Source organism: Struthio camelus, chromosome 9 (assembly GCF_040807025.1).
Source record: "Struthio camelus isolate bStrCam1 chromosome 9, bStrCam1.hap1, whole genome shotgun sequence".
Lineage (NCBI taxonomy): Eukaryota > Metazoa > Chordata > Aves > Struthioniformes > Struthionidae > Struthio > Struthio camelus.
The window spans coordinates 8,436,352-8,463,722 of NC_090950.1; the positions used below are offsets into that span (position 1 = coordinate 8,436,352).

The following is a 27,371-nucleotide window of genomic DNA, read 5'->3' on the forward strand; positions in this document are numbered from 1 at the left end:
TTTTATATCTTAATTGCATCCAGATATGCAAAACAGATTTACTGCTAGTGGCTTGCAAATAGTACAACATTTTAAAGCTAATTATGAAACAGCATTACAATTGTCACCAGATGAAATATTTATTCTTACTGCTATGAATCAATATTATTTTCTAAAATTAATTGTAAGTACTTTTAAAACTGGATATAAACCCTACTAAACCACTGAAACAGCTAGTTATGAAAATATAATTCTTTTAAATTCAGGATGATATCAGCATAAAATATTTTATTGAAGCAGACTGTAAACAAGGAAAAAAGAAACATGTAAGTAGTTTCCTTATTTACCATCATTAAAGCCAACTGTGAGCCTAGTCTTGAAAGCTTTCAGGTTTTTATTTTTGAACATCTGAAATTTGCCATTGTATGCATGCATACACATCCTCCCCAAAATAGTATATTAATAGTATAGTTGTTCATTGAAGACTAGTTAGCACCTGGCTTTTGTTTGCATTATATCACACGGAGAAGAAAACATACTACTTTAAAAGTATTCACACTCACACAGCCTCAGGGCATCTAGCAGTCTTTTCATTGGTTATGTATAGAATACAACAAACAATGAAAAAAATTTTAAGTAGATGGTTTTTAAAAAAACATGGCATCAGTTCTTCACTTCTGTTCAAAAATATTGGTGAGTAGACTGTGCAAATCTCTACTTAATCAGTTAGTTGCAATTATTTAATATTTTTTTCAAAAATGTGCTAAAATAAATTATTTAAATAATTTAAAAAAAATTTTTTAAAAGTCTCTGTGATGATAACTCTTGATTCTACAGTTCATAAACACAAATTAAATTTCGGATATTTATACCCCGATACTGCAAACCAGAATTAATATTTTGCACATATTTTCAAAACACGTTTAAGCTCAGTTTTCCTTAATAATAAGCGAACAACTGAAGCCTTGAATACAGCCTAATCAAAGCTTGCTTGCAAATGTTACCTGAATATGGGATACTTCTTCCTACTGTTCACTTAGTGGGAAAGGGAAAAGGAAGAAGTACTTGTTTATCTCAGCTGAATGGAAGCAGCAGTTTAAAAATTACCTAACTGGGTTCTAGGCCATCTTAACCAGCATTATTTTTCAAAATAAATATCCACCAGCGCCAAAGGTTAGTGCATTTCTCATTTTTCATGTTGCTAATATGCCCATATTTTAAACACTTGCATATCCAGACCAAAGTACATTCACACATACATACATACACATCTGCATCCACACACATACTTGGTAATTAATGCAGTTACATTTTGATGGGCTGAAATGAATCAGAACTTCCAGATATGATAAACCAAATATGTCCACTTTTTGGAAGAAAATATCTTACTTCTTACTAAAGTACTTAAATTTTAAAGTATTTAATTACCTATTAAACTGCCAGCACTTTGGAGGAACTTAGGTTAGGTTCTGATGCTAATTCTTTGCTTGGTGACATATCAGTCAAGTAATTTTATGAATAAATACTTCAGAATATGCATCTGATAATATCAGAAATTTTAAGTCAGGATCATCTTTATCCAGCATCTCTCTAATAGAAAAGAAATAATACTTTATGTGTTTTTTCAAGAATATATACTTTCAGAAGCAAACTGTTTGGATCATCCTTCAGCATCATTATGCAACCAACATTTACGTCATCACTTAGCACAGTCTACGAGGACATTAATTCTCTATTTATTTGAAGAGCCTGTATAATTCAGAAAGGGTCTTCCAGTATTTCTGTGATCTAGATTTCCTTGTAGATATTATTCAATCTAAATTTAAGTCTTTTATCTGCATGCCAAGTGCTAAATTATATTGGGTAACTGTCTGTATCCTTCTATTTTTACTGCAGCTCTTCACAGATTAAGATTTGAATCCTCTGAATTTAATAGGATTTTGACAGGAATTCAAGTCGTGCAAGTCTTATCTCTGTCCACCTAACTGTGATATTTATGAATTTCTAAGTTCTGTATGTGTCTATAAAACTGGATTTACCTGCTGAGTGAATCCTGTCACCAGATCCTTGACAGCCATCCTCATCATCACAATCTCCGCTTGACTCTGCCTCTTCACTTCTTCCACCCCCACTGCCAGCATCTCGGGGAGCCCAACTTTCCAGTTTTAATTTTGCCTTCTCAGCATCCAGCTAGATTGGAAAAAGCAAAAATCAACAACAGTCAGTTTATTTACACAATCCCTATCTCTGATGGCCAACCTAAGTTTATGAAGTAACAAGCAGTTTCATGTTCCCATTCTTTTGAGAACTGTTCCTGGAAGTAGGGGATTGTTTCGGGCTGTGACTCCCAAATACTTTGTAACAAAAGTCTACACTGTCAAAATTTCTCCACCACTGATGACCAGGGACCCTTATAATCAAACTTGTAATTGAAAACACCACACATTCTATCTTCTATCTGTGAGGGTGACAGAGCATTGGAACAGGTTGCCCAGAGAGGTGGTGGAGTCTCCTTGGCTGGAGATATTCAAAACCCGTCTGGATGTGATCCTGGGCAATATGCTCTAGGTGACCCTGCTTGAGCAGGGAGGTTGGACTAGATGATCTCCAGAGGTCCCTTCCAACCTAAACCATTCTGTGATTCTGTGATTCTTCCAATACCATCGTAGGAAACTCTGGCCTTTGCAGCTGGTCCTCTTGCAGGCCACAGTTTGGTTAATGGTGTCATAATCTGCCAGACATCTGAGTACTTGTTTTGGCTTATTTACAGCTGAAGATAACAATAAGCCTTGACAACCTTTGCAGAGCTGAGTATATTTGCTACTTCTCATTATGGGCTTGGTCACTTGGACGCCTCAGCCCCTTGATATGATTCTTAAGATGCTAACATTTAAAAGATGCCTGCACCAACTGCAAGATGTTCATTAGATTTCACTTGAAATACATTTCTTGAACTGAGAAGGCGGCGACGGCGGCGGCTATTTCTAAAATTAATCTCAATGCATCATACTTGGCGACACTTGTTATAATAATTTATTTACTCCCAACACTAATCTTTTTGATCTCTAAATACACTAACTCCCTCTGTCACAACAAACTGTTGCCTGTTATTAGTGCTTTAGGGACAAATGACTCTTCAGGTCACTGATGATTCCAAAAAATGAAAAATATCATTTCATATTCAATCTAAACCCAGCCTACTTGGGGAGCAGCAACAACAGCAGCACTATTTGGGAAGAAATGAAATAATTAGTTTAGACTAATACATTTTGTTATAAGGCAGTAGTCAAAGAAAAATCATTCAAAGAAGGAACTTGGACCTAAATCTCCCACATCTGAGAAGAGTCTCTCCACTGAGCTCGACGGTACCTCTCCTGCTGAACATTTGCCTTTTTTGTACAATACTTAAACATTCACTGATACAAAAGCCGTAATTTTTAGGTGCTCCACGTTCCTTGCTGGATGCCCTTCTCAACACGCTGTATTTGTTCTTGCTGGTACAAAGACTCCTCAGTGTATTAGAGAAGATGGAAAGAACCATTCTAGTATTTCTGATCATTTCCTTCTCCTACTTATTTTAGCTGAAACTAAACTATACAACACAGATGAACGCTGTTTTGAAAGACAGCTTGTTTGTCTCCTTTTTGGAGGTACCAAAACCTTGCTTGTGCTAGTTCTGCTGGTATTAGGACCTGTTATTCTGATTATGTGAAAATATTTTACCCAACTGGAAAGGCTCTGTAATGCTTCTCAAAGTTTGTCAGATTCTGAATCTCTCCAATACCCTTCACTGCAAGTATCTTCCCCTAAAATACTGCAGATTCATTTCAGGCTTTGCAATCTGCTTTATCCCAGAGGACTGTAATTATTTTTGGCACTGAGGGAAATGTATTTTGGACTGCAGCTACTTTGAAGATTCAGACAGTTTCTAAACCAACAAAGAGGTGGGCTGTGAGCTGAGGGAGGAATGGGAACACAGGCCAATATAACTGTAATAACTGGGTTAAAGCGATGGGGAGCTATGAAGGCCGCTATTTCTCTCTAGTGGGAAGCTTCGTGTTATAATTTCACTCTTCTTCAGATACTGTGAGCTGCCATCCTCCACTCTGGGGATGACAAATGCCTGGACCACCTCAGCAGGAGATCCTTTTCTGTTGAACAACATATGCCAACTTTTACATGGGAGAACTCAGAAAATTTTTTACCCTTTCACTGATCTGTTTGCTCATTCTGAAAGCACAAATAACTTCACACTGCAGCTGGAAGATCAGTAAGTGGGAGGAGAGGGTATGGACTCTAGTGGGGAAGAGTATTAAATACTGGCTAATTGTTATTGCCTGACTGTTTTTTATAAACAAGTTGCTTAATGTTGAGCCTCATTATTCTCAGGCGTAAAGCCTGATGCCATGGCAATACAAAACAACATTTTGTTAAACAATTGGAAAAATTTGCCTAAGAGGGGGGAAGATAACTCAGTTCTTTCACAGATTTGTTGTGTCCTCCTGACCACATTAGAGAGGATTCATTCATTCTTAGTTAAATCCTTTAGAATGAAAAGAAATGGCTAAGTGGTGAACAGAACGGATGCAAAATGTAATAAGGGCTTTTAATGATTGTTTGCCAGTCAAAGGAGAAAGTTTATTGCCTGCTAAGGTTATCATTCTTTTCAAAAATTTGATTTCATTCAGCACTCATGGCTAAATCCTGACCTCTGCTCAAAACAAGTAAACAGTTGAACAAAATGCGCACCACTTTCTTGGAAAAGGACCAAGAAGCAAGCTCAGCTTTTAAACATGGTGCACTGTAACATTTTGCAGACTTCTGGATTCTAAGTGCCTTCCTTACAAAATGAAGATTAATCATAGCCCAGATCTGCATCTCTTACCCATATCGTTAAAGGCTTACCCAGCTCTTTCTTGGCTTGCTGGTGGAGAGGCATGTTAAATTACACATGCAATCTACCAGCCTTTTTCACTTTGTTTTCCATTTCCTTACCTATCATGTTGTTTTTTCCCTCCGGTAAACACTTTTGTATCTGTATGGAGCACAACCCAACCTTACCCATGGTTACTGATTTAGCTATTAATAAGATCATTCCAGAAGGTGAAGCAGTGTAGTCACACTCGCGAAGAGCTCCACCCACACAATAGAGCCCTGCTGAGAAGGCTAACTGTGTTAGCACCGCATCGTGACTAGTAGCTTCCTTCTCTATTCTAGATTTTAAAGGAACACTTGTCCCTTGGCCACCGTCACATGACTTTAGTGAGAGCAATGTTCCAGTGAGACAGCAAAGCATATGCTAGTGTTTCTCTGTCTCCTTCTTTCATAGAATCATGGGATCACAGAAGGCTTTCTCAAAGGCATGAGACTGCACTGAAACAACACAGACTGCATCAGGATGGATCAGGGTGGTGGAGCTTTAAAGGAAGAACAATGAAAGACATTATCCTCAGTTTGATCCTGAAGATCATACTCTTTTTAGGGATACAGTATCCTTTTTGTTAAGCTCCACCAGGTACAGAAGACAGGTGTGGACAAAAGGGAAGTTCTTAATGCTTTGCTGCTATGGGACAGAGAGTTTTCCAACAGGAGCTGGAGCTCATATGAAGGTTCAAGGCTTTTCAGTGATGGCAATGATCTGCTAAACAGCCTGAACAATTCTCCTAGCTGAAGACAAAAAACCCTGAAACTTTCTTCATGATGTGGAAGAGCTTCTCAGCTTCTCCGTAGACTGGTGCGGAGAAATATCACAGTCCCTTCCCCATATTTAACAGTGGAGATCAGAGACTGCAGTAATAGTATTTACATTATGCTTTAAAAACCAGTCTTAAGTATGATTTTGCAGACTCTACCTGCTAATGCATAATGCAATCCAGCCACCTCTGGCAACTCTGCACAGCCATTCCAGCCTGGGAGTGCAGTGCCTTGATGCTGAGAACTGATGTCTGGTTAAATTGCAACGGATATCAGCTAAGGCACTGTAGGTTATATCTTTACTTTCACAGAACAGAGTACTAGAGTCTTAATTGTTTAAAAATTAAGCCTTCAAAGTTTTTGCCATGTATAATCTTTTTGATCATAAAAAGGTTATATAAATAGATCAGTGAGATTTGTAGGGCCCAAACCAAAATAGATCCAAATCAGGAATTTTCCCAACAACTGCAATAGGCTTTGGATCAGGTTCATAACCCTCTACAGGGTTTCTGACAAACTAAACGGTCTTTCTGTGGAACAGCATTAGTATTCGTTTCTGATTCATCTGAAAGGTAAAAATCACATATTCCTATTCAACTCTGAGTCAGATACAGATGACTATACTCATGTATTTAATTCCAGTAAAGGTTCCAAGCTTAAGTTATATTAAAAAACAGGTTCTGCTAAAGTATGGTTTTACAGAGAAGGAAGGAGTCATATGTGAATGGTTGCTGTCTTTCTCCCCCATTAATACTAGATGATGTCTCACATGCATTCCTGGTCCCTAAGCAGAGTCCTGGGGCTCTGCAGTCATTTAGATCTGGGCTGCACTGGACCTTCTCTTTAAGCTGACTTCAAAGAATATGTGACATACAACCCCTGAGCTTTCTTCTGTGAGTCTAACCTGAAGTCTGTCTCTGGATCTCTGACCATAAATGCGTTAGAATTTAAACTTATTCTCATACTTCTTCACGAAGGCATGTTCTGGTTGAATACTCCCACATATTAATTAAATAATAACTGTTTAGCTCTATGAGAACTATTCCTTAAAAGTGCCAATTTCAATCAACTTCCTTGATTAGTCTATTTTTCTGAGGGGCCATATATGCCTGTATATCTGAGGGGACAACTGCAAGCTGTAGAGTAATGAGCTCATTTTATCAGAAAATGGGTTTTAAAATTATATTTTGCACCAGAGTTTCAGGCTTTTCAGGTTACTGAACACAGCAATGGAAACCTAAGAGAATACACTTTTAGCATAAAGCCACTTAAAGTTGTGTGCTTGGACTATTCAGAGAAAAATCTCACATAATAACTATTTCCTGAGGGATTTGTTAATTAGTTTGCTATATGATGGATTTATGTGTGAACGCTCTTCCTTTCGGAAAAGACAGCTAAGAGGTAAAATCTGACTTCAGTCCACTTGTCATGTGACCACACATATCTTACCAGTTGGCGTTTTCACAGAGATCAAAAAGTGGCTTATTATATACTGTATTTAGAAACCGTAGGCTAAGCTGATCTTTTCTCAAGGTACTGACAAACAGCTGTCTTTTTAAAAGTACTCTTGCAACATAAATACGATTCGCAGAGATGAAGCATTTTGCCAGCTTATGAACAAATAACGTAGAAAGCCTAATCTTGGAAAGAGTCATAAATGACTGAATCTTTCCATTCATTTTATTCAAAAAGAAAAATAAAACTCCCTTCTAAACCATTATTAGGTCAGAAACGACTACAACTGAAAAAGACAATGATCCTTTGTTCTTCGCCCATTATATACATTTTTTGTTAGGGACTGACATATTGCTTTAGGCATAAAGCTGCATTTTACTGGTGTCTTGTGACTAAGCAGATGTTCTGTCATTTCACAAAACAATAGCAACATAATAAATTTTAGACTTAACTCCATGTGTACGCTTATTCCAAGTGGGTCCTCTCCTTTGAGATAACATTTATGGTCAATTTTCTTCCACATATTTTTAAAATCATGTAGCAGTTGCTTTTGCTCCTTTTTCATCTTTTTTAAAATCTATTTTTCCTATCTACCTAGCATTCATATATATTTAACAGCATAAATAAGCAACATCAACTTATTTGTCTTCAATCTTGCCAGACATTTTCTTTGGTTTGTTCTTCCTGTGTCTGTATTTCATAGAGATCCAGAAGGCCCTGTGCATGATCCCCTTCTAGTTTCTTCAGAAGGTAGTACAACTCAGTGAGGTAGTACCAGTCAGCTCTTAAATTCTGTTTTTTCTCTAAGGAAAACCGATTTCTAACCTTCTGGAGTAACTGACACCCCCAGAAGGTTTCCTACGGCTGTATTTATTCAGATCCTTACAATAACCTTTGCATAACACATCTCGCTTTACAAGTCACCTGTACAATATTAGAATAATTTAACTGAACAGCCATACGTAATTTATGCGACATTGTTAAGGACTAGCAATGGTTTTAGTATTTTATTCATGTCTCTCCCTACTAGACCTTTTCCAACATGGGAATTGGATCAATACTGGTAGATTCCTTTGTTTTAGGGCTTTTTCTCTAACCTTGCATTTATTTACACTGAGATCTGTGTGTCTTTTCCATGCCAGTGCTCCTAATAACATCTACAAAATGAAGGGGGGAGGTACTGTTAAAGGACATGGGTACATCAAAATCACTTATGAGTGTGTGCCACACAAAGAGGGAACTGACAGTCCCCTTATCTCCTATGGCCCAGTATATCTCCATGCTAGGTATATGCAACATTTTGGAAGCTTTTTTTTTTTTTTCCCCCTTTCTAGTAATTTTTTTTCAGTTTCTTTTGGTTTTTTCCATTATCAAACTCATCAGGTCATCCGGAATCACGTCCACGCTTGAGATGGTCCCTGCCTGGAACAACCAGGCCCACTCTGTAACAACCCACGGTCGTCTCCTTCTGTATTTGTTTACTACTCTGTAACTACCCAGTAAGTCTGCTTCCTGATAAACCTGACTGTTTCTGGTTGAGTTATCATGCAAAGAGGATACAGAATATGCATTTGAATCATGAGTGCAATTCTGAGTACTTTAACTGCCACCTGAATGTTTGTCAAGCAGCAAGCTGAATTTTGTGTCAGCACAAAATTTGTACCTGCAAGGAATCATGGCTAGGAATTCAGCTTGTAAAAATGGGAGGCTCAATCTTACCTCTTTTCTAGATCATATAGCACTTTCTTGTCTGCACCAGGGAAGCCATGACATGCCTCAATGCTGACAAGAATGGGAGCTTTCAGGACAGTCCAGGCTTTTCAAAGAGGTCAGAGGTTGATTTTGGGATTCCCTATAAGCAGGTAGTGTTGACTTGAAAGACTGGGTTCTGTCAGGACCTCTTTTCTCTGACTTGCTGTGTATTCCATTGCAGATCCATACTCCACAGTAGAGAAGCTAACAGAAACTCTCTCTTTCAGCTCATTATAAATGTAATAGAATTATTTCATCAGGAATCTCAAATGGCTTTTAAAGATTTGCCCTGTTACTGCTCCTATTATTTATGTTTATGGTTTTTGTTTTACAGCTGATTACTAAAGGTGAATATATTTCTGCAAAGTGCTAGCAGCATGATTAGTTTAATATTCATTGAATCAAATTACTCTGGCTACATATGCCTTCATATTTACACATTACATTGTGAAGAAGCAACAAGGACATGTACCCACCAAATCTTACAGTTATTAAGAGAAGTTACATTACAGCCTTGTTTCCTAATACTATAAAAAAAGTATTAGGAAAAGTGACTCAAAAAGTATTGTGAATTGCCTAAATTGAGCACAAACAACAGAAGAGTTTTTCTGCATAACAATTTGTTTTAACCAAACACAACAACCGTTAAAAGAGAACTAACACAATCCGATTTAAATTCAGTATGACAGGTAGGTCAAGGAAACAGGCAGACATCTCTCCTTGATGTCATATCTTAGTTATTGTTAGACTATAACTTTTCACTACTACGCGAAGGGCCAAAGATCTTTCTGAGCTGATGTCTAGTGTGTCTAACTGATCCGTAGACCTTGGATTAGTCCCCTCGATAGGCACAAATTTCACCTTTAGACAGTTAACTTAGTGCAGCCTTTTCCAAAAATAAAATTTGCTTTTAAATTGCAGCGCAACACGTAGTCTGAAAATAGAGCATATGGCTAAAAAACCTATCATGTTATATTAAGACTTTCTACATCTCGTTAAAGTTAAAAAAGTGGGTAAACAATAGTAATAAAAATGTAAAATAAGCATTACAATTACTGGCAAAGTGTACACAGGACTCACATAAAAAAGTTTCTCTGACCCTTCAAAATAGTTCATTTTTGGGACAGTGGCTGTTTGATACAACAGCTTCAGAGGCACGGGGTTGCTGAGAGTACCAATGAGGTACTCAGAATGATAGCATCAAAAACAACTTCTTGTGATGTGGTCCCTTGCAGGAAGAATGTGGGCCATAACATCTCTAGAAATAGATGTGGAGCACTGCACGCATGCACATGTTAGACGGATGACAGCGATAGCACTGGCTGGGGCTGCACTTATTTTTTGTAATAATTGAAGTAATGCACTAGAGGAGAATGCACGATCCCCTCACGTGGCTGGAAGAGGAACGCGTTATGTCTCTGTCACACTGACACAGAAAGGCACTACGCCAGATCTAGCAAGTGCTACCTCCTGTGCTCTCACAAACAACTCTTCTCTGTTCTAAATTACTAATGGCTCTATTTCTCTGTATTTAGAAAGGAGGAGTTTTAACTGGGGTAGCTTTTGAGAAGGGTTAATAACATGACCAGAAAAATGAAGAATCATCTCTTAGAGAACATGGTTTGCACAATGCAGTCTGGGAGAGTGGGAGACTATATGACTGTTGTCTGTAAACACATTTTGATTTCCCCTTTAATGTGGAAAGATTTTTGAGAATGAAACGGGCATAGAAATAAAATGGTATTAGCTAACCCTGACTCAATATCGGCTGGAAGTTGGAGGGGAAAAAAAGTTTTTTAACTATCAGAATTACCAGTTTCTGGGGCAGCCTCTCAAGAGGAAGATGAAGACAAAACCCCTCAAGTATCTGCACGACCTGGCTGAACAAATCTGTGAAATAAAGTTGCCTGCGCTGTCAAAGAGCTATATGGGGTATTTCAGGAAGTCTCTTCCTGACTTCTGCCCTGTGCCTGTATGCTCTGCTAGTTTTTAATATTATGAAATTGATTTGCAAAATCAAAATCACAAACCAGAACCACTCCCATTAGCCATTAGGAGTGTCATTTCCTTGCTTGTCTAATTTCTATACGGGCAAATTATACCTACGTATCAAATTGTGTCCTCTAGGCTAAGAATGAAACCTCCTAGCTGTGCCTGAAGTCAAAATGTGGCTCAAAAGCTATATTAATTATTGTTTGGGCTTAACACGGTTTCTAAGTGTCTTGTTTAATGAAGAGCCCTGACTCATCAAGTTTTCGAGTTCTGATAATAGCCAAGGACCTTCTGTCTGGTCAGACTGGGGAAGTGTGAAATGGGAAGAGCCTGCAATCAGTAGGACGGTCGCACTACGTCCAGCCTTGAATGGCACCCTTTTGACAAGCTGCATGTTGTTATGGGTGAAGTGAGTAAACTGTGGCCTCTCTAAATTGTCTAACGAACAGAGCCAGCCTTTCTTCTTGCTTGGTTCTCAGATAGAAATTACTTCTTTCATTTCATGAAGGAAACGTTCATGACATGCTCCAGTGCATGTTAATTCTGTTTCATGTTCTTGGATAATTATCTGTTTTCAAGCTCTACGTTGGTGAAGATCATTTTCATAGTATGAAAAGTTTGACACTTCACTAGAAAGACTTGTGAACAATCAAAGCCTCTCATTATTTGGGAGTGCTCAACAGACCCAGGTTTCGGAGTTGATGTTTCATGTTAAAACATGACAGAGGTAGTGCTCTGCTTAATCTCCTCAGCACTAAACCCGAGCAAGATCCATACGCTATGGAATAAAGTATGGAAACTATGGTAAGAAGATGGATAACGGTGTTTGTCATACATTTAACATGTAGTGATGCAGAGAACTAAATTGCAAATTATTCATTACCCAAGCTTTAATACCACTGCAACTCAAATCCAAACCACATCATCCCAGTGCTACCTAACTTCTCTGAAATCTTGAGTATCACATTTCTAAATGGGTTGTATTACTTAAAAGGTGCCACATATGTACTGAAAAAAAAAAGGACTGGAGCCTGTGCTGCTGTGAATCAGCACATTTAATTCAGTGCCAGCAGCTCCAATTTATTCCACGTGAAAGGCCAGCCCAGATTTTTTAGTTTGTGAAAGCATGGTATTTTAATGAAACAGATAAATACATTTCATGCTGCATGAATTCGACAGAGTAAGACTTTCTCTTTCCAGATGCTGTATTCCCATGGTTTCAGGGTAGCATTTGAGGACAAATGATTGAATGTTTTTGCTAAGTCATTTTTATGTAAAAAAGGAAGAAGAGAGAAGCACAAACTCTTCTGCAAGCAGCAGCTGCCATGGATTTCCTTTTCATTGGTGATTTCCCATGAAGGTTCTCTGATGTCTCACAAAGGTTGAGTTCACATTACAGTGATTTTATCAGAAAGTCTCTCTACTCCTAGCGCTCAGAATTTCTTAAATTTGGTTCGAACTGGCTAGAGGATTAAAAAGATATGAAGGGAGTGGCATGCCTGACAGGCAGGCACACACCAGACTGTGATTGTATAAGCTGTGTCTGTTTATGAAACCAGGCTAAAATGCAATGTAAGGGCACACAAACTGCCTTGGCAGATCACTAGCAAAATTTCTGGAGACCAGGAACAGCTGTTTTGCCTGATAGCAGCTTTGCTTTTCTCATCACGGGTTTAAAATCTATTCGGGCCTGGAATGGGCATAGTAAGTGGAAAAAGGTCGATGCATCGGTCTTTGTGGACCATCATCATCTTCTATTGCCTTCTCAAAAGCCACTAACAAGATTATCTGATCACAGAGATCAAAAGCTGTCTCATGGTACGCTGGGAAAATGACAACCACACTCCGCTTGTACTAAATATACCTACAATTCAGACTTGGGAACTGGCCCACATTTACCGGAGATGTAAAGTGGCTTTGAAAGTCATTCTTTATATCTCATTCAGACTGCATAAAGGAACTGATATTTTGAAGGAGAAGATTGAAATTTCCAGGATAGGGCTCCAGAGTTGTGCTACCAGCACTTTGCTGCAGAATTCATTTCAGAAGTTTCCGTATGTAAATGCAGCACTCATTTATTCTGTTATTTTATAGTTATAACTTTACTTATTATTTAAGATTATTTTCTCCACCAGTGACAAAGTTCCCATTTAATCAATCAGAGTGACTTTCACTGAAGTCTCTTCACTGAGATTTCTGATGTTTCTCCATTTCATTTTTTATATCATCACAAAACTGAAATTTTATTTAATTAAAATTAAAACAAACACCTTCTTTTCTCCAGTGATGGGTCTAAATTAGATTCTGCTCTTGAACAGCTCTGTAGAGTTTAACTACATTTCAAGCAGTATTCAAGATGAGCAAAGATAAGAGGTTGGTTCTGTTAAAGACAAGAGAGACTCAAACTGGAGCTGGCTTATGTAATTTGGTAATGAGACTTAGTTTGAAATAGATGAATAACATTTATTACAAGTGACCCCTGCAAAATGACTGGAGAACTAACACTGGAAGATAGTCAACCTAACACAAAACTTTTCACTAATATTCCCTTTTCCCTCTTCTCAGGAAGATGCTTTTGCTCCCCATTTCATCTCTATTTAATTCGTCTTCCTTGCCCAGCTCCTCTTCACTGCTTATTTGTGACCTACCCTTCTCTTTTTTCTCCTCATGTAACAGCATCCTCTCTCTCACCTAAATATGGCCATCAACTCAGCTGGGGATGATGACTTTCAGTCGCTTCCACCTGGACGTATGATTTTCTGGATTTATGAGCTTTTACATGTGGAAGCTCTTCTTTCAGTGATGGCTGGTCCCTCCTGTACCCCTATTAGCTCTGCCCACAGGACAGTTTTCTCATTCTTTCGTGAATTCACTCTGAAGGCCTGAAAGGACCATTACAATCATCTCACCCAGTTCTCTTCCCTATTTAGGCCTCTAAGGAAAGAACTGCTTTTCCCTTCTTCTCTCCTACTGCTCTTCTACAACTCTGAACCTTTCCTTATGCAGAAGATTCTCACCGGAAATGAGGAGGAGGACCAACTCCCAGGGATCTCACCAATGTCCATTAGTGAGTTCCCCACAATGTGGTAACTCCTAGGTGAACTAGTCAGTAATATATCACTGTAAACGAGAAACGTGGCCTGGAAAAGCTTGGGCATTCTCATGGACAAACTTGGGCTGCTCAGGGACCATTTAAACGGTTCCAAGAAAGCTCACGTTCCACTTCCAAAGCGCTCTGTGAGGGCTGACTGTCCTGCTAGATCCTGGCACTCTACTGACTCTGGTTTTCTCTATGTGAGAGATGAGATGCGATTAGTAGTAAGCACTGACGTTTTGTACAAATGTCTTCCTCCACTACTGTTTAATCATGGCCTGAACCTGCAGCAGTACCAGTACCAGTAAACACATGTATGGATAAGCTGCTGGTTTAAAAATGAAAAGAAGTTATAGATGAGAAATACGGGGTTTTAGAATTGAGAGCAAACATTGCGCCCAAATAAGCATTCTTTCCTGAAACTAAGCTACCACTGAAGAGCAAGTTCTGGCACATCTCATTTACATACCAGCTGAGGAATAGCCTTGGTTGCTCTATATTCAACACCACAAATGTTCATGTGTTCACACGCCGCTCTGGAAGGTACAATTATTTGTTATGGCAAAGGATGATCTAAGCAAACAAAGGCAGACTCCTATGCACTTGACTGCTCTATAAGATGCAGGACCAAACACATTACATAGCCTTGACTGTGACTTGGGCATTTTCCTAACCATGAATCATGAAGTACAAGGAAGAGATGGCACAAAGAGATTGTGAAGAATTTACATTTCTAGCATACCTCATCTGCATTATGGCATCCCCTCCTTCCTGAGGAGTTCAGACCTTGTGCCGAGTCCTGAGCGCTAGCCACTCTCACTGAGGCCACGCACTGTAGCATTAACTGTAATAGAACTGGAAAGCACCAGGAGTCCCTAAGGAACCACTGGCATGTATACGTGGAGGGGTTGGTAGGTCTGGGTTTTTAAAGTATTTTTGAGGTAATACAGCTATATTTAGCTGCTGAAACATAACATGATGCATAGCAAGAATCCCTGCTGTGAATTTGGTCCTCCGATACTATATTATGCATTAAAAAGAAGGAATGTATCTTTAGTTTCACTTCAAAGCCAAGGCTATGCTTCTTACTGTCAAGTAAGTAGAACTCACAGTGATACTCTGTGATTACAACTACAGGATCACATGCCCAGTAGGAAATCTAAGGCAGCTGGAAAGGCTCAAGAACACAAATGTTTCCTCTCTCTCTTTTCTCTTGCTAGCATGTATGTTATGGGGCAGAGTGTTGCTACTTAATTTGGATTACTCTAGTGCTGTGAATGACTGATTGGCAAATCAAAGTTTGGTCAGCAGCTTCGACAAGGGTTAACTCTCCAAACTTTCTCCCTCTCCAATCCTGAGCCATCCCCATGCTATTACAGAGGTATACACAGAAACACACACAACCAGAGAATGAACCTACACAGGCCTGTTTAGTTAGGAAAGCAGGCAAAAATCCCCTGTGGAGTTCATGTAGGATCTGCCTCCACCCCGAAGCTCTCTGTTGTGCTTTAGGCCACATTCCCCAGAGCTTTACCTGGTCTTGTCTGTGAGCGTAAGCTCTGCAGGGACTGACTACTCTTTTGGATTACCTTGACAGCGGCCTGTTTTTAGTTCGTCCCTTATTCCTTCTATACAATACATGGTTAATCATAATAATTAAAAAGATGTCCACCTCCTTTTTGTGCTACAGATGGTAGGGTTCTGTTATGCTGGGTTTTTCTTTTTAAGTCTGATCTCACCCCCTCTTCACTGTAGTGTATATACAGCAGATAAGTAGTTGCAATTTTAATAAGGGGAATGCTGCTTAACTGTGCTCATTTTAATAAACCAAGTTTCCTCCTACCCCTTCTCATTTGATTGATTCCAGGGCAGTTATATCATGACTACACACATTGCAATATTCTTATCGTGAATATTTAAATAGATCGTATCCTAATTCTCATTCACTTCAGATGTCTTTTGTTAAGAGAGACGGTAACATGGAACCACAATGAAGGACCTTCTTGTCAAATTTTATCTACAAGGAGGCTTAGATTAATATGAAACACACAGCCGAGGTATGTGTGTTTTGAAGTGCTTGAGAGATTCTTTTAATTGCTGCAATCTGCTGTGCCTCTCAGACCTATTTGTGAAGGTGTTCAGCACGGTGTGTGTTTTGCTGATGAGCTGTTCTTTGTCTCGTAATACAGAAATGTTTTGTCTTGTGTCAGATATTAGAGCCAATGATACTTAAATGTTTAAGAATGGGAAATGAAAGAATGAATACTAACAAAAGAATAAAAGCAGATAAGACAATAGTTGTTAAACATTATAATGCGGTCTTTTATCATTTCATTATGATCTTTTATTTCTCTCTTTTCTGTTCATTAGCCAGGAGCCCAGGAATTTTCTTTCAAAGGATCCTCCAGTCTAATACTTTCTAGATAAAGTCAGTTTATTACCAAGTAAACTGTGCTCCTACAGAGTATGCCCATATGTTTCATATATTCTTTGTATGGGTCTACAGCGGATGTTTTACATCAGTGGTCTCCTTCAAAAATTCTCATCTTTCAGGTTTCTCTAAGTGTTCTTGATACAGTGGAATATTCAGCAATAATTGACTACTCTGTCTGATTTTCCTTCCACATGGCCAGATAAATCTGCTTAGAGTCACTACCAAAAAAGGGAATTTATCTATCAGCATGGCTAGAACTACTTTTCACATAGAACTGTTATTAATGTGACACTTCGAGTTAATAACAAATCATCCATGTGCTCTCTCTGTAGTAATCTAACACGTAAAATAAATGGCCAGTACAGACCAGACCAAGTCACTTTTATTTTCCTCAGTGTTTGTAAGTAAGCGGTACCTGGCTGCAGCAACCATTTCGTGCTATAATTACTGTGAAATCCCCCTTCTCCCCGTTATCCTCTTCCCAAACAGACCCTTGTAACTAGTAATATATATCCTAGATACACATATTGGATCTTCTTCTCAGACATTCATCTCATCTCTTTTCTCTACCTGTGCCGTGCTCCTCCAGGCTCACTGTCCCCATTTCTCTCTCATACCACTCTGGGGTTAGTTCTTCTCTTTACGTGGAGTTGATCTCCTATATATAGTTTATTCTGCCCACTCTGCCTGACTGAAAAGCCTCCATCACTGCAGTCTGCCTGCCATATCTACTGGAATCCCTTTTATTCTGCTGTGGGAGAATGGAAGCACTTGGGGTGCTGATGTAAAGTTGCTGCCTTTGTTAGCTTTGCTGCACTAGCACTCCCTTTGCATAGTATCTTCTAAGTTGAGGTCTGTCTGGTATGTGGAGCATAATTTAATCTTACTTAATCTTTGGAGGTTAGCGCTGCTTGCAAGATCAGAACCAAACCACTCCCAGGCTACTCATTCCAAAAACCAGATCAGTCAAGAGTTTTTTTCATTTCTAGTGTTTCTCATTTAACTGCTAGAATATCCAGAGCAAGATGAGGGATAATGATCTACCTCCAGATCTGTGTTTAATATTTAAAAACCTATGATCACTATTTAATTTGGACCAATCCCATACCGTATGCTACAGAGGTCTCTCTCTCTAGTGCTCCATATCTGTTAAATATTTTAGATATTTTAGCTTTATATTTATGTCGTTGAGATGGAATATAATAATGCCTGTTAAAATCAAGAGTGTATGAGGTTATATTGGCTATTCTGAGAAAGACAGATCTAGCAAGCTTAATGGAAACCATTCACTCCTCTATTGAAATGTCAGATTTGTTTCTCACAGTTTTGCACACTATGTTTAACTCAGTTCTTTCCACCAAAGGCAACTGACGTCTTCTAGCAACACATTCAGACATAGTTTCCTTCTTAGCTCCAGCTTCTTCAATATAAATTAATACCACAGACAGTGACAAGCACGTGAAAAGAACACTCATGTGCAAATCTATAAAAACCTCAAGGAGCACAACTTACTGTCTACATATACTAGGATTCACTTAGCTTCCTTCCGGGGATCTTGTTAACATTCGAACAACACATTTCCACTGCAGCTCAAAACTCTTTATATGACATTTCTAAACCTTTAATCGGTCAAGAACGTAAGGCTGGTTAACACCACAGTGACATGTCATTTAATGTTCAACCTCATTTTCAGCAAATCATTCCACAAGGCTTGAATATCATTAGGTGGACAGAGCATTACAAATATTGCACTGCAATTAGTCTTCCGTCCAGAATTCTCTGTTTTCAGTATTTTTCTCTGAAATGAAGAATTTCATCCTCAAAAAAGACTCTTATCCTCAAACAGGATACCTATCCTCAAAGAGCTTACCAAAGGACAACAACCTTAACGACAAGACAGATAGGTTTTAGAGAACTGAAGATTGAAGCGTCCTTGCATAATCTTCTCCTGCTTAATCTAAGGGCATTATAGAGTCAGGAAGCAACTGAGAAATGCAGACGCAATCAATAAAATTTGGTAGCAAATCCCGCTGTCATTCATCACTAGCATAATTTAAAGACATCTCACTAGCCAGTGAGAACTACTGCACTATACAAGTTGCAATGACTAGACTGGATTACATAAACCTGGAAATTGAGCAATGCTGCCATAAATAGAGGGGGTAAGCAAGAATTCATTAAAAAGAAAAAGAGCCAGCTATATCTACTGTTTCCCATAATTTACCTTCTTGATCTTCCAACCAAACTTCTACTTATTTGTGAAATCAAGCACATTGTCATTTCACTGACTGTGCACAGCTGTTGAAGGATTTAGTCAAGCTCTTAAGCAATTCTGAAACATGCTGAACGTAGTTGTCCAGAAACACTCTCTAGTTTTGTAGCATGAACAGGTAAGAGAGCGTTAATCAGAGAACAAAAAAAGCAAATGTTAGGGAAGAAATGCTCGCAGGGGACTATAACACAAGGCAAAAGATCCATTATTGTTCACTGAAATACCTATACAAGCATTTACTTTCTTACTACGGCATGAATCTTTTGCACTTTTGTTACGGGAATTAGTAATATTAATACTTCAGCTTGTTCTGTGAGGACCTAGCATGGTGCGTAACACTATCAGCCTCTACCACCACCACCATCTGGCAGCAGATGCATTCCAGGATTCTGTGTGGCTGAAGAGTGTGTCTTTGGGAAAGAGATGAGGTTTTTTTTTCCTCTCTCTTACCATGTCAGCCTATTCAGAGCAATTCACTAGATCTTTTCACCATGCCCTTACCTTTCTTCTGCTTCCCATACCATTCCCATAAATTCAGGATTACACTAATTTACTTTGGCTATGGCCTAGTCCACTTTGACCAGTACAGCACAGATTCCTGTTTTCTGCTCCTATTCACATCAAGCTGTATAATGCACTCTCCACCCTCTGTGCTACTGCAGGAGGAAGGGCTGGATTGGGGAAATGCAGAACTACCCGGGCGTGCTGTGAAAACACCTCGCTGGCTTCCTGACACAGACCCCAAACTGCTGTCTCACAGTGAAAAGCCACCTTTGCAGGACTAGGGTTTGGTCCCGAGCATAGAATAAGAAAAGCATTCCCAGTTGTGAATATGCCAAGCACAAAGGAGATAAACAGTGACCACACTTGATAAAATAATAACTGCATCAAACTTTTCAAGACAGAAGCTTACTGAACATGAAACACAGCTCTACACAGCACGACCTTCCAGAAGAGCACCGTCAGCTCTTGATTTATCCTTGTAATATCACTTCCTCCCTGCATGAATTTCAAAGTGTATGATAACGTACTACAACTCCTCAGAGCCAGAGTGAACTGCTGGATAGCTGGCTCAAGCTCAAAGTGATCAACATGCCATAAAAATGGCTATACTGCATCAGACTGAAAGTTCATCTAGCCCAGTATCCCATATCTGACAGCGGCCGAAAGCACAGAGGCAGGTAAGCAAACCTGACACTGCTACTCAGCACTGTAGGCAAAGTGTGGTTTGGCATCCCAGTGGCGACAGACAAAGGACTTCATTCCATCCTCATGGCCAGCACCAAAAGATAACTGTAGCGTGGTGGAGAATGTTGTGGGACAAAGCATAGACTGGGAGGTATAATATAGTTTCAGGGTAGGGGCTCAAGAGTTCAGTGCGGCTCCAGAGACATGACAGCAGGGCTTCAGGAGGCTGTGGCTGGTGGGTCTCTTTCTCCCCTGTCACTAACCTATTTCCCTCCCAGCTGTCAGATCTGGCTGAGGGATTTCATCCCACCGTAGCACTGTCAGGCCAGAAGGGACTGGACATGTTGGGCAGGGACAGAGGCAGCTGAACTCCACAGGGTAACTGCAGCTTGGAGACACCCACCTCTGTGGTTTTTCTACAATACAGCTGCCAGCAACCTGTTCCTGAGTATGTGCAACTTTCTCTGTCAAACTGTATTGCTGCACCCTTTAGACTCCCGAAGCCACTATTCTGAGAGGGGAGATTTGGTCCAACACCTGGGAACTTTCTCTCTTGCAGACACAGCGGCCTGGAGCTTGAGACGACTGATGACACTGGGGCAGCTGGCAGTGCTGCTGCAGTTGGCCTACTTCGACTCGTCAGAGCACAGTTTACACAACACTGCAGCACCCACCGTGACTGTAGCGGAGACATTTGAACACTTAGCTATGAATGCACCAAACACCCTGGGGGTAACTTCTACATAATTCTTTACACTCTTCAAACATCATTGCTTCATTCTTGGTCCTGCTGATCCTGCAAAGAGCTCCCACTAAGACTAGGCTAGCACACCCCAAGCAGAGAGAGGGTGCCCTTGGAAACACTAATTCCTTCTTACAGAGCACACAGTTGAGAGCTGGGAGGAAGTGCAAGGAAGTGTAATCCTTGATAGTTCACATTAAAAAAAAAAAAAAAAAAGAGAGTACAGGAAATGCCTGACTGATAGTGTAAGCACTCATGTAAATTTGTGCAGGCTGGCAGACTGATTTTCATCATTCAAGCTGGCTATGTTCTTTGAAGATATGTCACTTCCCTGGATGTATGCAGCTGTGTGTTTGAAGCACACACTAGTTGGACAAAATGATTTGTTCATGATCTTAATGTTTAGCCCTTTCAGGGAAAAAAATTCCAGCACTTCAAGCTTTTGTGAGTCTGAAAGGCTCATTTAGTTTCTAAGGATCAGCCTTTGCTTTTTTATTATGATTATTTATTTGAAGCCTAAACAGGCAATTTGATGATGAGAGAGAGAGAGGGTGGGCGAAAAAGCATATAAACAATATATTGCATATAGGTTTGGCAGTTACCATGGAATAGTCTACAACCAATTGATAAGATTTAGTATTTCTGGTGCACTATTATGTGGGGTCTCTTTTACCTTCTTGTTGCTTTTTTCCGTGCTTACTATTAACTATTCTAATTTCAATCTCATCTCATCAGATTTTATTTTTAGGAACTGATGCTGATGTTCCCGCTTACACAGAACAGTAATTTACTAGGAGTAGCTGCAGGAAACTGATGCACTCATCCAACAAAATTAAGACACTGGATTCCACAGCTGAAGGGATAGTCACTGCACACAATGCCTTTATGCAGAGATGCATAATTTCTCACCCCTGCTTTTTCCATGCACGCTCGTACAATTTTACCCCCCTGCATATGCAACAGGCTGATTATCCTGGCATCTGAACCAATATGGAGTACTTTTAACAGTAAGGCCATGTTTTTTTCAGCAGTATCACTAGCTGAGAACTCCATTCTGGGAACGGTGGTCGCGAAGGCTATCAGTGAGGCAGACAGAGCACAAAACATCACATCAGCTGCTGACAGGGAGCCCGGGACAAGTCTGGTTTGGTCGACCCTCCTTTGATTGACTCCTCTGATGCTAAAATATGGGGTTTAAATCTTTCAAAAGTGACAGATTAAAGTTCAAGAGAGACCTAGCCTAACTCTTCCTTGCCTGGCAGGAGTATGGCTATATTGATTTCACTGAGAAGGTCTGGTCCTACGCATTTACAGTCCTGATGAATTTCCCACCAGATAAAAAAATTTGGAGAGTACTTCTTGCAAAAATAATCTCAGGGAGTCTTTCAGTAAAAAATGATAAATTTTCATAGCTTTCTTAAAGCCAGCCTGTTCTGCAGTGAAGTTATACATTCAGTGTTTTGCTGAATTTCATGTTTTCCTTAGGACAGTTTCTACATACAGCAATACGCTTTCTTTTTTCATTCTGTATTTTCCACAGGATTGCTCTAGAAGAGAGTGTGAAATCTGGGCCTGAAAGCACGTACCATTTTTTGAAGCTCACCCTAAGCTTGGGGGCTACAAAATTATTTCTTAAGCAAAACCAGCATGTTCTTCATTTAAGATAGTTTGGCATTGTCTTGACTTTGATATGATGTTATTTAATTGCTGGAAAACTCTAAATACTAAATAAATTTTACATTGCAAGTATTTTGCCAGATGGAGTAAAATTTAAGCATTAAATAGTGACAGAGACATCTTTCACAGCTGCTGACTGAATATTATCCTATTAGACGTTTCTGTATTTCCCCTAGGGCCCTTTAGAATGTAACTTAGCGTTAAAAATAAGCGCAAGATTTGGTGACACTGATTCTCACATTGCATATCCTTATGTGACTCCCTAGGCTTGTTTCTCTTTCTCAGTCTTGGATGCTACCATTTGATTTACAGAACAAGCTGCAGCAGGAAGCGGAAGGGAATTCTACATCAGCATTCCTTCGTCAGCCTTCAATGCTAACTGCAAAATATGGCATTAAAGCAAGACTGAAAGCTTTCCTCCTTCTCCTTCTTCATTGCAAAGGACATCATGGTATAGCAGATGTAATGTAGTAAGTGGTTACGTGTTTCCAAACACTCAGCTGATCTGCATGTGTGTGTTATCAGCCAGGGAAAAGTAAACAGCAAGTTCAAGTGTGCAGAATGCATTTAAGTTTACGACTTAATTGTGCTGAGAACTAGCAGTCATAGTTTGGATCAATGGTGCTGAGAGGAGCATTTCTAAGTCTCAATGCTTACTACACTGATTTGCAATTATTGTGCAAACTGTCCACTTACTACACCGCCCTGTAAGACGATGCCTTTTCCAAGAGACCTTAAGAAGGGTTTTCATTTCTGCAGTTCAGTTTTATTTTCCATCTTGAACTTTCAGGCCTTTTAGAGGATTCACCCTGATCAACACAAGGTGCTTATATTATATGCATTGTTCAATTACTGCTTTAAAAAAGATACAAGTCTATTTTAATTAGATTTACAGGAAATCTTCCCAAGGCAAATTCTTCCCATTTGCAATTACTAAGCATCCCTGAGATAACGGCATGGAAGGGGGAGGAATTCTTTTTCTTTGAACACAAAATATAGTTTATTTAGTTATTTTCACGATCAAAATAGGTGATAACACTTTCAAAAGGAGCAAAGAAACTCATCTTTATGATTCATTAACTGTTTTTCTCTAAATATGCACAGGGCTGCAAGAAATAAAGGAAATGAGGTTTCCTACCCTAGAGCGTGTACAAAATGATGTTAGAGCACGCGCTTCTTGAGGCAGCAAAACACTTAAGAATGCATGTCCCTTTAAACATATGGGCAGGATGAGTTAAGCCTCCAAATGACTTAAGCAAAAATATTTGTAAGGTATTGCAAAACAAGCAGATGTCTCTGGACTGGGACCCTCAAAGCACCGTTCTGAAACCATGGCAGTGCATAGCTGCCCCACCACTGGGATTTGCCTTGGAGAATCCCACTGTGTCCAAGACACACAGCTGCATTATGAGCAGCAACCCTTTCACGGAGCAGCTGATGCCCTTTTTAACTCCCATCTACCCAGGAAAATAGATGGGGAGCCACAACCCCACCTGTGCTGGCCACAGATCTCTCAAACATCACAGCAAGGTATTTGGGCACAAGGGAAGAAGATGGGTGTAGCTAGTAAGGGGAATGCATCTGAAGTGAAGACCTTTTGCTCTCTTCAGCACTCAAACTGAAGAATCAAGTAGCCATGGTTTTGCTTCACAAAGCCTTGTCTAAATCTAGTCCGGGACTGAAAACAAATACACACGAAGGGTTAGATTAGTAAAAACGTGCTGCAAGGAGAGCATTAGCGTTTGATGACTGAAGGAGGCTACTGCACTGGCTTTTGAAGGCTTACAAGAAATTGTTGCTTTTAAAGCGCTCTCTCAATATCTGCAGAAATGAAGGTCATATTTCTTGCAAAAAGCTACTCCACTTAAAAAGAACAGCTGATGAGAAGTAGCCCCCTCAAATTGTGTTAACACCTGGTCCATTTAATTTCTGCTTTGAGTGAGACTTTACAGTTGAATTCTAAGCTGCTCAGTGAAGGAGGCTGGAAGAGAAATGCTGACACCCTCTTACTACAGGAATATTGAATGACTGCTGTAAAAGGTACTGCAATTTCACATTTTTGGTGTGAGCTAAATGGGAAGTAATTTGTCGTCACTAACATAAACTACATTTGTCAGTGCAGAAGTTGCCATACGTTTTGGACATGCTCTAAGAGTGTTTAAAATAAACAAAATGCTGGCTTATGACCTTAATGCATTCTAAGCAGCCGAGATTATAAATGTAGATCCTCCATGGCCAGAGATGTATTTTGTTACATAAAGAAATCGATATCTACATTAGAACACTGTAAGTGTGGCTTGTTCCTAAAAATAATCCATATCAATTTAAGGAGGTAAAGATGCCACCAACACAGTGATGTGAGGAAAACGCTTAAAAATGAAACTGCTATGTAGAAAACAAGAACAATAAACCCACAAACTCAGGAATATGTGTATTATAAATCACTGGGCTGCTAAGCAAAACTGATGGGAACAGGGACCCTCGAATTCAGCATCTAGCACAGGGAGCCCTATGAAACTTTACAGGACATAATAAATTATTGTCCTCCTCTAAAAGTAAATATATAATATTTCATAAGTATTCATATAGTTATAAGAATTAGCTGCGAACATGTAGCTTTTTTGGAGCTCCAATCTCATTAGCAATATTAAGTCCATGGAAAACAAATGCAAATAAAAGTTATTCCTGTCACTTCAAACAGTCATTTAAAAATATTTTCAGGAACGTGCCATTTCCCCAGCTGGGAATGGTATGAAAACTGAACAGACACATGGGATCATCCCCTTAATAATTAATTTCTATTCTCATTTACTAGATGGTCAATCTCAATGTCCATACCATGCTTGAGAGATCAGTTTAGTTCCTTGCTGTCACAAAATTTCTGTCACGATCTTATCAATCCAGCACAACTACAGAGTCTTGACAGGGCACTCACGAAGTCCTGCCTTCTCCCTTAGCCTCTCCAGATTTCTCCACACATCACACTCCATGCACTGTGCAATGATTTACAGCGTGGCAGCAGGGGTAGCCCAAAGGCTGTATCAGCTGAGATCTTGACATCAAGCCCAAATGTTGTTCTGTCCTGCACAGAAAGTAAAAGCTTCTTGGAGATTTCCCAGATTAGGAGAGAGAATTGTAACAGTCTCTTTCTGAGCTTGCTACTATTTTTATATTCATGAGATTTTGTGTGCATTACTGATTGCTGCAATAGTTTTTCAAACTGTCAAGTTTGTTTTATTCTCTAAAATGGTTTTTTTTGTTTTTCTTCATAAGCCCTTATATATATAACTTCTGCCCTTAACATGTTCTTCAGATGCTTAACTATGAAGAGATGCAAAATGGAAGCAGAAATGCACATACTAAATGTTTCAGTCCTCAAATGGTCCCTTGTAGCGAGTATTAAAATTGTTTTTATCTCAACCTGTATTTAACTCTTGGCTCAGTAAATCTTGATGTTCTCCTCAATTCAAGTCAATAGCTGTTTAATATTTCATGATCAAGCTAACCAGCGAGCACCAAATAAATCTGCTTCCCTATGCTCGGGGAAAGAAGCATGATCTGCATAAAACCTGGGGAAACCAGGGCTTGATCTTCCCACCGCCTGCTCCAGGGAAGATGCCATTCTGCTTTCCTCCTTTTACCTTTTTGCATCTCCTGCTGCAATTCTGATCTCTCTAGGTCACTTTGGCTTGATTTCACTGAGAAGCAGATGACACATCTGTGAATTTAGCTCTTTCTGCTGACGTGCTTCCTCCGCTCTGAGCGCTTCAAATATTCAGCCTTTGGTTTAGCAAGATACAGCGCTGACGCTGTAAACTCAGCTCTGCGTCGCTGATGGCAGACTTGTTCAAACTGCTAGAAATCATGGTGCCATTTGAAGATGGATTGCTTTTCTTAAGTGCACCTATGCCTACTATTAGTGGAGGATCCCAACTCTATGGGGTTAAGCTGTCATGTATTTTCTTGGGCTGTCTAAGGAGTAAAAGAAAGCAAAGGCCTTGCCTCCCCACGTCAGCCTGCTTTGCCTAGCTGTCGTGGAAAGAGCAGGGGTCACCTTTCAGGTATTTTCTGTTGCCAGGCAGTGGCCAAGGAAGGAATCAGAGCAGAAAGAGGAATTGTTTTAGCTTCCTATATCCCCCTTATTCCTTGTTCTTCCCAAGTGAAATCACTGGGTGTAAGCAATGGGAGAATTAAGTTGCCTCTTAGAGGGAAAGGAAGTAACCCTCCTGCAAAGCAAGGGGGCTCGTGCTTTAGCGTTACTGCGTTCTGTAGTTTAAGCACTCAAACGTGACTGGCATTACAGCCGATCCCTCTTAGGTCCTGACATGGCTCCATCGCTGTGGAAACATATCACCTCATAGCTATTACTGCTTTTCCTCATGATACACATATTAGATAAGGAGTGCTATTTTTTAACTGAGACACAGAGAGAGCAAGTAACTTGTCCAAGCATGGAAATGGTAGTAAAACTGAACCTAGTTTTCTCAAATGCAAAATTTTGTCATTTGCACTAGAAATGTGCTGCCAACCAAAAAAAGAGCGTGTAATTTGACCGTCAGCATGCTTACAGGGAACTCCACTCACCAGCCACCTGAGTAAGCACAAGTTAAACAAGAAAGCCTGTGCCCATGATCATGCTACCACCATTAATGGTATCTCTAAATTTTCAATTAAGCCCCAACGGTTTATGAGTTTGTGCATCATAAAAAAAATGAGTGAGGAAAAAACCTGAATTATGATTATGTAAAAAGGGTAAAATACACCTAGAAACAAACATTACTTGCAGGACTAAAAGCCCTGCAGAGCATGGCTCAGGTTGGCTACACAGCCTGCTCTGAGCATCCAGAGAGCCTGAGATGGGAGAAATTGAGAGAAACCTGCAGCAGCCTTTCAGGGCACATTGTCTGGGAGGTAACTGGTAACCTCAGTGTAATTTAGAGCTGTTTTCAAGCCCCTGTAAATTTTGCCTGACTGGCTGATATTGCCCAAGTATCCCTGTCAGCTTCAGGAAACCAGAGCAAAGTGCCACATTTCCCACTTGTGCTCTCCCCTGGTGGGAATAGCCTAGGGCTGTGTGGGAAGGCAGCGGGGA

At 39.7% G+C, this 27,371-nt stretch overlaps 1 protein-coding gene across 1 annotated transcript in view; it reads right to left on the bottom strand.

Moving 5' to 3' along the window:
* LOC104143560 (glypican-5) overlaps nucleotides 1–27,371 on the bottom strand; it is a 397,244-nt gene that overhangs the window by 96,849 nt on the left and 273,024 nt on the right. The window contains exon 8 of the mRNA XM_009674126.2: nucleotides 2,019–2,169. Within this exon, the coding sequence (XP_009672421.2) occupies nucleotides 2,019–2,169 (151 nt within the window). The remainder of the gene's footprint in view (nucleotides 1–2,018; nucleotides 2,170–27,371) is intronic.